The following is a 12,721-nucleotide window of genomic DNA, read 5'->3' on the forward strand; positions in this document are numbered from 1 at the left end:
TACAGACTCCCGATCTCACACACACACACACACACACACACACACACACACACACACACACACACACACACACACACACACACACACACACACACACACACACACACACACACACACACACACACACACACACACACACACACACACACACACACACACGTCAGGACTACACGCCGGAAGTAGTGTCCGCCGGGAGCCGGAAATAGGGCCTTCCCCATCGCGCGACTTGACTTGTCCCCGCCCCCGTGACCCCTCAGGCTCCTCCCCGTTCCCTGCCTCCTTTGGGCGGCGGCGACAGCAGCGGCGGTAGCCACAGTAGCCACAACAGCTACCGCGATGGACGAAGCTCACTCTTTTCTACCGCCTCGGGGAGGAGAGACGGTAGCCTCAACGGCCTTTGCAGATCCGGGGGAGAGCAGCAGGTAATGCGGGCGGGAGGCCAGCATGAGTCAATAGGAGCTGGGAAGCGGCCACTGCGCTCCAGACTTGCCGCTTTTCACCCGCGGAGGCCGGAAGAGGCGCCTTTCTGGGCCGGGGGGAGAGCCCAGCTGGGCAGAGGAGGGGCGGGGCAGCCCCTGGCTCACGGACCCCGAAATCGGTTGAGGAGAAAGTGGCCCTCTGCCACCTCCCGGGATGCGCGCCAGATCCCGGTGGGGGCTCCACCCCTGGCTCCCAAGGCACGGGCTGAGCCTCCTCTCCCGCGGTAGAGCCCCAACCTCCACGCACCCCCTCGGCCCCTTCGCACTCTGTAAAATGGGTGCTCTGTAGAAAAAGTGCTGCCTCAGGCATGAGTGGCTGGAGGCTTTAGTGAGAAGAGAAATGGATCCGCCTGTAACATCCCTTGGCTACTGTTGGGGCTAGGAGGAGAGCCCCCCGAGGGCCAGCCCACCTGTCCTTAGCTGCGTTCGAGCTGGAAGAGACTCCTGCTTCCAGTTTGGGGCTGGAAACCATCGCTTTGTCGTCATGTGTATCCTCCTTTTCTGCCGCTAAAAAAACATAGTCTTAGATTCGGTCCTCTTTCTGTGAATACATATCTGGTATTAAAAGATCTGATGAATTAAGTGATAAGTTTGGTTTGTGAGTACAGTGGAATCTTTTTCACTTGGGAAGGAAGAGTTCTTCCTTAAGCCAAACAAATAGGGGCAGGAGTGAATGATGAAGAGGGTATGTATCCTAAATTGCTAAACTGAGAATATTCAAAATCCTATGTATTTGACAGTTCTGTAGTTGACACTCTGCCAGAATGATCCCAAACAGAATGGAACACTGACCTTCAGCAAGTCACTTAGCCTCTCAGTGTTCTAGGCCAGAGGTGTCAAACACTACCAAATTAAAATGTAATTGGGAAATAGTTAACTAAATAAAAATACAGTAGAATATAGATAATGTTTATATGTGATTTTCTAAGTTGATGTACACCGGCCGAGATCCTCATGTACAGTTAGTGGTGCCTTTTTCTCTTCCTCCTCCGTTTTCGGTTTGATTTTGACACCACTGCCCTGGGCAACTCTCTGACTTGCTGAGAAGGTGCTGACCTGTAGTGGACTTACCTCACTGGGGAGCTCCTTGTAGCCCTGAAATTATAGGTGCAGGGCCAGCTGGTGGTGCAGTGGATAGAGCACCGGCCCTGGAGTCAGGGGGACCAGAGTTTAAATCTAGCCTCAGACACTTGACACCAGTTTTGTGACCCTGGGCAAGTCATTTAACCCTGATTGCCTTACCAAAAAGCAAAAAAAAAAAATGTACGCGCCCAGTCCCTCTTCCCTAATCCTGTTGTGAGCCATGCAAAAGTCAATTGTAGAGGATGAATTATTGTATTAGTTGTAGTAGTAGTCCTCGGAGTCTACTACTACAAATAACTAGCATTTACATAATGTTTTAAGGTTTGCAAAGCATTTTACACATGCTAACTCATGTATCCACGAGTAAGTGCTTTTATTATCCCCATTTAATAAGTGAGAAAACTGATGCTGAGGTTAAGTGACTTACCCAGCCAGGGTCACACAGCTAAGTAAGTGTTTGGGGCAAAATTTGAACTCCGGGCTTTCAGACTCCAAACCCAGCACTGCATTCACAGTGCCACCCAGCTCTGTGATAAATCCACGTTATTTTGGGGGTACTCAGTTATAGTTTTCAGGCCAACTCTCTGTGAGTGTCAAGTTCATGACAAGACTGTTCTTAGAGGACCGACCTAGCTCAGTTTAGAAAAGCTCAACATAAAAGTTGGTCCAAGGTGATGACTTTTTTGGCTGTAGAAATTTTTAAAATCAAATTACAGAGGAGTTGGTTATCTGTGTCGGTTTAATCACAGATGTTTGAAATAGTTTTGTGAGGGAAACTTTTCTATAGATGGAAAAATTAAAGCCATTCAAAGGAAAGAGCTATTTAGAACATACCTTTTCCTCATTTCCATCTTTAAACTTTGCCCATTAGTCCTTCACTTTTTGAAGAATAGGAAGAATTTAAAGGGTACTAGCAAGCAAAGTGTCAAGGAAATCTAGTGTGTTCTTTTCTTTGTTCTTATTGTGCTACAAAGTTGAAGAAATTATAAGTGCGTTTCAGGGAGGAAATTTGTGGAGAATGATAACCTTTGGTTTCACCGAAAATCCATGAGTTAATCCAAGAGTTTTGTAATATTATATTTTAGTGACACAGACTTATAGACAATTTAATCATGACTGTCTGAAAACCTAGAAGGTACTTGCACAATGGCTAATACTTTTTTAAAAACTAGTAATTAATCCTGTTTTATAATTTTTTAAGACCTACTTTATCATCTTGTAGGCAATATTAGTTGCTCCTTCAGTGAAAGAGGGCTAATTCTTCAATAGGCTAAGAATATATATCATTAGTATCCAGCAACCCAGATTGCATTTACTCTATTAGATGTTCTTTGAAAAGTAGCAAATCTGAGATTAAGTCTTTCTCAGTTTACCTGGTCAGTTCACCAGAAAACAGGTCCCCTTGCTGGAACTGTTTTCCGGTTTTGAGTTTAGTAGGATTTGACTGTCTTGTTTGTGTCTTGCTAACTTAGCTTTTGAGAACAGAAGGTCATACTGTATCAAAATGAAATTTTCAAACCATACTTCAGCAGAAATAAAAATGTATTTGTGAAAATATATATATATATATATATATATATATATATATATGTATTTTAAAGGGTTTTTTTTAAGATTTATAAAAGTTAAAATTTTTAAATTTACATAAAATATCAGAGGTGGGCCTTGAGCTCAGTTCTTCTTGCCTCCAACCTTGCCTTTTCTACCTACTACATCATGCCACCTCTCACATACCTCTGACAGATACCAACTTTATGACCCTGCACAAGTTATTTAATCTCTCAGTACTTTATGCAGTTCCTTAAGACATTGGTCTTTAGTAGAGTTTCCTTATCCAAAATTTCCGTCTATGAGTGAAATCATAGTCCCTGTCCTACAGTTCCTAGACCATAGTAGGAGTTTAATAAATGTTTATTTACTGACTATGTCTAAATATTATTTAGTGACCTTACCCTTGTGATTGTTATCTTTTCTTTGCAGTTGCAGTAGAAACAAATATTTCCCCAGTATGTCAACTGAATCAATGGAAATTGATGATGCTTTATACAGGTAAGAGCCCATAGAAAACTAGTGTTTGGGGTTTGCATTTCAGCATTTGTTATTACAGTGCTCTTTTCTTAACATTGACATAATCTGAGGTTACTGTTAGACCTCTGAAGATTTTTGCAGATGTTCAGAAGAATTCTCCTTCAAATTAGAATTGGAGCATTACTTTATTGGCATACATTTTAAAATTTCATAAATATACTTGAAATCTCAATTGATAGTTAAACTACTATCTGAAAAATATTGCTCTTGAATCTTGGTCACATGCTTAAAATGAAATCTGTTTGGAAAAAAAATTACATACATTGATATAACTTTCTAGGCTACGCTCAGATTTCATATGAGCCAGATTGGAGGAATATCATATCAAATGACCTGTGTTTGGACCAGATCCCCACTTTGTAGGATTCTGAAGGAATCTATAGGAAATCCATTAGCTTTAATTGGTGAGGTGATCTGCTGTTGTATCATAAATATAACAGATCAGTTCATTAAAGGAAATAAATAGATAATGTATAAATTATTTATTTGAAGAACAGGTAATTTAACTGAGAGATGTCACTATTTTAACTATCTTCATTTTTTTCCTTAAATATGACAAAGTGACCTAAGTAACATTAATCATGTTGTCTTAGGCAGTTGAAACACATTTCTAGTTTTAACATTGGTATACCTGTAAAACAGTGAGTGTTTTAATAATTGAAGGTTTTTCAGGTTTTTTTTCCTCCTTTGGAAGATAAATATCAAAACTAAAGTCTTTTATGTATAGTCCAGCATTATTTGATTTGCCTTTCCTCTATAATCTTATAAGCACTGAATATGCAGTTTAACTTCTATAATACTGTCTTGTGTTTATCAGTGTTATCTTGCAGGTTTTAGTCTTCACCTAAACTGAATGCCCTGAGGTCCAAAACTTTCTTTATCCCCCTAGTCCCATCATTCTGTTCTAACTTCACTTGCTTCTTTACTGAACCTAAACCTGGGGATAGGGAACCTGCTGCCACATGGAGGCCACAGGTTCCCCTTTACTGGCCAGATACTCAGATCAGCCATTTCAGTCTACTACCGCTAAAATCTTCTAACTGCTAATCCCCAACCATGAGTTTGGAGCTGTATTCCTCATTCTAGAAGCTGGGGCCATTTCTATATATCTTCAGTCTTTCACTTTCTATTAAGCACCCTCCCTTTCTTTTCAAACTGTTCAGATGACACCTTTGTCCTAAAAATAGAAACCTCCTTTTGACTCTGCTACTCCCTTACTATCTTTTTTCTTATTGGATCATAGATTTAAACTTGGATGTAATTCCCTTTTTTTGGGGGGGGGGGCAATTGGGGTTAAGTGGCTTGCCCAGGGTCACGCAGCTAGTAAGTGTCAAGTGTTTGGTCTGAGGCCAGATTTGAACTCAGGTCTTCCTGATTTTAGAGCTGGTGCTCTATCCACTGTGCCACCTAGCTGTCCCCATAGATTTAAACTTGGACCTGCCCTCCAAAGACCACCCATCTCATTTTGCTGATAAGGAAACTAAGGCCTAGAGAAGCAAAGTATCGTGGGTCATATTGAAGTCACATGGGTCTTAAGTAGAATAGACAATATTTGAACTCAGTTGCTACTCAGCTGAAGCTGCTTCTTGGAGTTTATCACTGACCTCTTAATTACCTATTCATTGAACTTTATTCAGTGTTCAAGCTCCTTGACCTTTTTGTAACATTTAATGCTGTTTACCATCCCTCTCTTTGAAATTCCGTCTTCTTCGTTGGCTCCCATGATATTGCAGTATCCTGATTCTCCTCTAATGAATTTCTTTCTCTTTGCAAGCTCTTCCTCTCTCCATCTGCTCCCTGATGAATGGCTTTGCCTAAGGTTCTGTCTTTGTCCCATTTCCCTGTTCCTCCATGACATGCTTTCACTTTAGTTTAATTGTATATTTAAGTGCTTTCTATTTGGGCTAGATGTTGTAATCTCATTCACCCCTGTGGCTTTAACCATCACTTCTATTTGGTTAATTCCCATGTTTTCATCTCCCACTCTGACCTCTCCAGCATCAATTTTTATTTCTCTTTTGCCAATGACACTTCAAACTTGATGTACCTAAGTTGAACCCACCATTCACTTAAATTAGCTCACCTTTTTCAGCTGATTGTAGAACCATTACCCTAATTTCAAATCCCCTGAGCAATTTATAATCCTACTCTTTTCAGTAAAAAACCAAAACTCCTCTTTGTGGCTTTACCTCGTATATGTATATCTTTATGTTGCGGTCTAGAAGGGTGCCAGGACCTCAAAATCACGACGAGCGGGTCCTGCTCAAATGAATTCAACCCAAACCTTCTTTCATCCAAAGACAAGGTTTATTAAAGATCTGGCCATATTGGCCAGACTCTTAAGGAATCTGAGCATCTGTGAGCTATTGGCTAGATTGTAAAAATCTGAGCTTTTGGCTAGACTTTTAACAATCTGAGCACCTTAATGGAGACAAGATGGACCTTATATATGGAAAGACTGTGGGAGAATGGAGTCTAGATAGGATTAAGGGTGGGAATTGGCCGGGGACAATTGGGAGGCAAGAGAATAGAATGGGAGATTGGGCCTTGCCATGGTGAAAGGCCTATTGATAGGATTATGGCCTCAGGCAAAATCCAGAAATTTGGCCTTGTGGGAAAATCCAGGTTTTTTTCCTCTTAGGGGTCCAGATCCCATCCCCCTCACTTACATATGCCCTATTTGTTTCAGTAATTTTTTGAAATCTTCATTTTTGTCCTTCCATTTCAAAAGGGAGAAGAGATATAGGATGATGTACCCTGAGGGGATGGTAGGGTCAGGTGAAGGTTTTTTTGTGTCTGTGAATTGAGAAAAACTGGGCATGTTTGAAGTCAACAGAGAAGGGAACCAGTATATAAGGAAAGATTGAAAATGGCGGTAATGAAAGGGGCAAGCTCCCAGACCTAAGAGATAGGATCAAAAGCATAAATCAAGATAATGATCATTTCAAGAAGGACCTTGTTGGAAACTTAAACAAAGAAGGGAGTTTTAAAGTGTGAAGCTAGGGATGAGAAGGATCTCCCAGTGGATGGTATCTGTTACCTCAATTGTGAAATGGTTGGGAATTCTTCAAATAATTGTATCATAGGTAGTTAACAAAAGTAAGATCTTCAAGGCAGTTTTGAAAAGTTCTGTAGCAACAAATGGGAAAAGTCTTCCCATAACAATTGCACCTTTACTTTAGAAGAGTAAATCATTTGACTGCCCATTGGATCAATTCACCATCCTATTAACTCTCTAGACCAAAACACCCCATCCTAAGCACCACTCCCTATGTTTATCTGTTAATAAACTCCTTGAAGGTAGACCTGTCTTGCTTTTTGTAATTGAATACTCTCACCCACCTCCCCAGGCCCCTTTTAGTGTCTGGCACAAAGTAAGTGCTTAAGTGCTTTTTCTTTCATTCATCCCTTGTAGAAAACTGGCTATGGTAGTGACATGAAAAAGCTGAGACTAGGGATAATTGTGCCAGGAGGCAAGCAAGCTGGTCCACAAAATCTAGCCTGTATTGTTACATTATGACCAACTATCCTCAGTGCTTGATCTTTAACTTCCTGAGGAAGAGGGTGTGCTTGTGTAGAATTGGGGGGGGGGAATGGTACCCAGAGCACATGGTGGATAGAATACAGTGAATAAATTGTTAGAGTTGAAGTCAGGAAGGTACTTCAAATACAGCCTCAGCCAATTATTTACCTTGTGACCCTGGGCAAGTCAGTTAATCTGTCTTCTTCAGTTTCCTCAGCTGTAAAATGAAGGTAATAATAGCACCTATGTCCCAGGGTTGTTGTGAGGATCAAAATGTGATAAAATATGTATGATGCTTAGTATCATGCCTGATGGGGCCTACAGTACCATAGGAGAAGGAGTGGCTCTTCTGTCTTATAAATAGATGACTTCAAAACATGGCTCAAAAAATCAGCTTCAGAAGTCCAATATCATCTATGCATGGATAGACATCACTTTGCCTAAGAAAAATCAGGATATTTTAAGTGAACTAAATGTTCAATATGTGTCAACAGAATATGGACAAAAAAAGCTAATAAAATACTCAGCTACATTAAGATAGATATAATGTCAGACTAGGGAGGTGGTAGTTCCATTGTATTCTGCCCAATTAGTACATCTATACTGTTGTGGCCAACACATTTTAATGACAACACCAGTAAGGTAGAATAGTGTTCTTAGTAGAGTGACTAGAATTGTAAAGATTCTTGAAATCTTGCATCAGTTGAAGGAACTTGGAGACTATTAGAGAAGATTCAGAGGTGATATAGCTGTCTATTAGTATTTGAGCACTGTTATGTGCTTAAGGGATTATACTTTTTCTTGAACCCAAAGGGCAAATCTAAGAGAATGGGTGGAAGTAGTAGAAATCAAGATTTAGGCAGGATTTAAGGGGAATTTTCCTAACAAAGGTAACCAAAAGTGAAATGTGCTGCTACTGGATTTTCCCTCACTAGAATTAAGTCAGTTGGTCAGCACCTATACTGTGCCATGCAATTTGCTAAGCACTGGGAATACAATTTCTCTTTAAAGGCAAAAAAAAAAAAAAGAAAACCCAGTCCTTGCTCTCAAAGCGGTATTAGAGACAACTTATAAACAACTGCACAGACAAGATAGAGACATGATAAATTGGGGTTAGTCTCAGGAGGAAGGTACTAAGATTTAATAAAAAGGGCCAAAATTAAGAATTTAGGATGTCTAAATCTTTCTTATTATTTAATATTAATAATTTTCCTCATTCATTTTTTGAAATTTTGAATTCCAGCTTCTCTCTGTCCCTTCATTGAGAAGGCTGAAGAATGACTTTTGACTTAGTTCTCTATAATATTTGAGAAATGAGGCTTTTATAGAATGTATAAACCTTGAAGGCTGGGTAATGATTCATTAACTTTGTTATAAAGGGAATTGTTCAAATACATGTTGGATTGGATGACCTCTGAGATTCTTTTAAATTCTAATTCAACTTCTGTATTTCTGTGGGACAGCTGATGGCACAGCAGATAGAGCACTAGGCCTGGAGTCAGGAAGACCTCAGTTCAAATCTGACCTCAGACATTTAATAACTATGTGACCCTGGGCAAATCACTTAACCTTTTTGCCTCAGTTTCCTCCTCACCCGTAAAATGAGGATAATAACAGAACCTACCTCACAGTTATTATGAAGATCAGATGAGATAATATTTGTAGAAATGCTTAGCACAGTGCCTGGCACATAATAAGCACTATATAAATGCTTATTCTCTTTCCATTCCCTCTTCATTCTACTTCTCCCCCAGCACTGCAGTAGCCAAACAGTTGCCCAAGTCTTGTTGAGTCTACCTCAGTGTCTTTCACATCCATCCTCTTCTCTCTACTCTCAGGGCCACTACCCTATTTCAGACCCTCATCACTCTTACATGAACAACAATCAATCAACAAGCATTTATTAAGTACCTATTGTGTACGTAGTACTAGGTGCCAAGGATACAAATACAAAAAATGAAATAGGTCCGCCCCTGTTTACATCCTATCCAGGGAGAAAACATTTAAGTTTATGTTGTGTATTTACAGATACAAAATAAATACAAGGTAGTTTTGGGAGATAGGCACTTACTCCTAGAGGAATGAGGAAAGACCTCCTCCTGTAAAAATTGATATTTGAACTCTACTTTGAAAAGAAATTAGGGAATCTAAAAAGTATGGCAGTCAGGATGTAAATGCATTCCAGGCGTGATGTCTGGGAAATAGAATGTTATATATGAAGACCGCAAGAAGTATGGTTTGATTGGACCATAGATTCTCACATCCTCCTACTTGTTCCCCATTCTTCCATTCTCTTCCCTATCTATTCCATCCTCTAAGCTCCCAGATTGATGTTTCTATTCTGAATATCTGAACTCTGTTCTGATTGTCACTTCTGTTCAAAATTCTTCAGTGCTTCCTTCTTGTGTCTAGGATAACTCATAAGTCATGTAGAATCTAAAGCTTGACATTTAAAAGCTTCATAATATGGCTTCCATCTTCCTTCTGGTCTAATTTCCTATCATTCATCTTCATATATTCTTTATTCCAGTTAGGTATTCCCTACATACAACTTTCCATTTACTGCCTCCATGCCTTTGTGTGATCGGTCCCTCCTGCTTGGAATTCACTAACTTCCTTCAAAGTACAACTCACCTGCTTCCTCCTTTCAGGATCCTCACCCTTGTTGGAACTCTTGCCTTCTTGAAATTATTTCATATATATACTTTGTATTTTCTTAAGTGACATATTGTATTTCCTACCATTAAGTAAAATCTAAGCTACTTGAGGTCAGACACTCTGGCTTCACATCTAAGCACTGCCCTGAGAACTTTATTAGTAAGCACTTAAATATTGATTTGAATTGAATGAATAAATAAGGCCATTATCTTCAAGAAATGGTGCCTAGGTTTATGGGAGCACAGATTTAGATTTCCTAATCTTCACAGATTAGGAAACATGGCAGAATCTGAATTTGAACCCAGATTCCTTCGCCTCAAATCCAGTGCTCTTGCCACTACACAACATCAGTGTTCTTAAGTCATAAGTTTTGTAGCTAAACTCTTTTACCTGTTGGTTATAGTATTCCTAATATTTATAAAGTTGTGAATGTTCTATTTTTCCTTTTAATAACTCATTTAATGCAATCAAGTTCCTTTTTGCCATTTCTTTTGATTAGGTTATTAGTTTTAAAAATTAGAAGACTTTTAAATCATGTTGAAATATGATTTATAGGAACTTTTAATCTTCAGGTGAGGATAGAAACAGGTTTTTTTCTTCAGAAATGCTAAATTTAATATTAGTTTAAAGAAAGGATGCTTTTCTTGATAAGCTTTCTCCACCCCACCCCCCAAATGTGTTTCTTACTTTGTAGTCGACAAAGGTATGTTCTTGGAGATTCAGCAATGCAGAAGATGGCCAGATCCCATGTTTTCTTAAGTGGCATGGGTGGACTTGGTGTAGAAATTGGTAAGTTCTGTTTTAATGTTTATTTGGGACTCTAAGGTCCCAAAGTGCTTTTCAGAATTTTAAATGTGTTTCTTCAACATAATTTTCATTTTGCTTAACTTAAAAGTAAAAAGAAAAGTTCCACCAGATATTGATTGTCCCATGTATACCTCCCAGAATTTTTGTAAATTCTCTAGAAAGTAGATGATGAGTTAGCCACTTCTCTTGAGTGTTATCAATAATAGCCTATATTTATATATTCTTTTCCTTCCCATTTCAGCTAAGAATATTGTTCTTGCTGGAATCAAGGTATGTGAATAACTGTACATGACAAAATAATTCTTTGTTATAACGTTGTCCTTGTTCATTAAATTGCTTATAACTGGTTTTAAGATTATTTTCCCTCAACATGGTGAGTAGGTGTGTAAACGTATTTTTAAAAGGCTTGCTTTGGTTTTTTTGTTTGTTTGTTTTGAAGGCACTTACAATTCATGACACAAAGCAATGCCAAGCATGGGATCTAGGAACCAACTTCTTTATCTGCGAAGATGACATTGTAAATAGGAGAAACAGGTCTGGACAGATTTTATTATTTGATTTCTCTACTGTGTTTGCAAGTCTGTAATCCAGAATTCAGAAGGGCTAAAGCTGTTTAATCCATAGTTAGCTATAGTCTTAACATTACTGATCATTTAGATTTACTTTACCAATGTTAGAGGTTTCATATTTCATTGATATTATTGAAGTGTTTGGTTAGAAGATTTTTTGTTTGTTTGTTTGTTTGGGCAGTTGGGGTTAAGTGACTTGCCCAGGGTCACACAGCTAGTGTTATGTGTGTGAGGCCGGATTTGAACTCAGGTCCTCCTGAATCCAGGGCCGGTGCTCTATCCACTGCACCACCTAGCTGCCCCTGGTTAGAAGATTTTTAGCGATATATGCAGCTTAGATTTAGTAGACAAATTATGTCATTTTTATTTCAGAGCTGAAGCTATAATTCATCACATTGCAGAGCTAAATCCATATGTCCGTGTCACATCATCTTCTGTCCCTTTAGATGAAGCAACAGACCTCTCCTTCCTAAAGCAGTATCAGGTAGGTGGCTATCAGGTAGGCAATTATATTTAATGTTGGTATACTTTGCAGTAGTGTCTAAATGATCATGTGGTAAAATCCATTTAATTGAAATGACTTGGAATCGCATTATTTCAGTTAAGCCATTAATGTTTTTATTAAAAATCTGGGACTTTTCTAAATCCTTTAGCTCATGCGTGATATTTTGACTTTTTAAATGGCAATTCTTTTTTTTTTTGCCATTTCTGCACGCAATTCAGTTTTTCTTTTTCTTTTTTCTTTATACAAAGACATCACAAGATGTAAGAGGTTGAATTTTATTTCAATGCTAAAGCTAATACAAAAGTCAACAAAAACAAAGGAAATAACAATATTCCCCCCCCCCCGCGCCCAGCACCCTCAATAACATTATTTGTGTGCTTGCTCAATGGACTGAGGTTAATCTCTAATCTTTTTTCAAAGGTTATTTCTATATACTGTACATTTTGAGATGGTCATGGAAAGCTTGGCTTCAGCACACACACAGACACAGATACACACCCCAAAAGCTTGACTCAAAAGGCTGCATTTTGGCCCCACCAGCCCCCAAGAGTTTGGAGACTGTAGCCAAACCATAGTCCAGTCCATCATGCTTTGAACATTCGGTCTTCATCCTTCCTTTGTTGATGTATCTAGCCTATGTGAAATAACTAAAGAATATTATGTTTGACTTATATTGTTTTGTAATCTTGTGTTTTTGAATTAGTATGCATACGTACGCTAACTTAGAATAGTTGTGTGTTTCCCCGTACCTTTTTTGCATTATTTCTCTTCATGCATATTCCCAAACTCCATATGTCTGCTCCCTCCTTCTCATCCTCCCTTCAAGACTTAGGGCAATTGCCACTTCAGTCAGCTAGAATTTTCCTACAGTACTTTGTCTGGCTCTTCCCAGTTACCCCTTACCTTGTATTGTATTTATCTCCATACTGTGCTCCCTAATAGAGTATAAGCTCCTTGAGGACAAGGACTGTCAATATTTTTCGTTGTTTTCCTAGCAGTTTGCCCATAG

The 12,721-nt window shown here is 39.1% G+C and overlaps 1 protein-coding gene across 2 annotated transcripts in view; it reads left to right on the top strand.

The window, feature by feature from the left end:
- The first annotated feature begins 270 nt into the window (after nt 1–270).
- The window catches only part of UBA6 (ubiquitin like modifier activating enzyme 6), a 79,278-nt gene continuing 66,827 nt past the window's right edge, over nt 271–12,721 (top strand). The window contains exons 1-6 of one of the 2 annotated variants that reach the window (XM_020999834.2): nt 271–422; nt 3,543–3,611; nt 10,526–10,620; nt 10,880–10,908; nt 11,078–11,172; nt 11,580–11,691. In XM_020999834.2, the coding sequence (XP_020855493.1) occupies nt 337–422; nt 3,543–3,611; nt 10,526–10,620; nt 10,880–10,908; nt 11,078–11,172; nt 11,580–11,691 (486 nt within the window). In that variant the 5' untranslated portion in view covers nt 271–336. The remainder of the gene's footprint in view (nt 423–3,542; nt 3,612–10,525; nt 10,621–10,879; nt 10,909–11,077; nt 11,173–11,579; nt 11,692–12,721) is intronic. The other variant, XM_020999835.2, reaches the window with a different exon arrangement.

Source organism: Phascolarctos cinereus, unplaced genomic scaffold (genome assembly GCF_003287225.1).
Source record: "Phascolarctos cinereus isolate Bilbo 61053 unplaced genomic scaffold, phaCin_HiC Scaffold_9;HRSCAF=440, whole genome shotgun sequence".
NCBI classification, from domain to species: Eukaryota; Metazoa; Chordata; class Mammalia; order Diprotodontia; family Phascolarctidae; genus Phascolarctos; species Phascolarctos cinereus.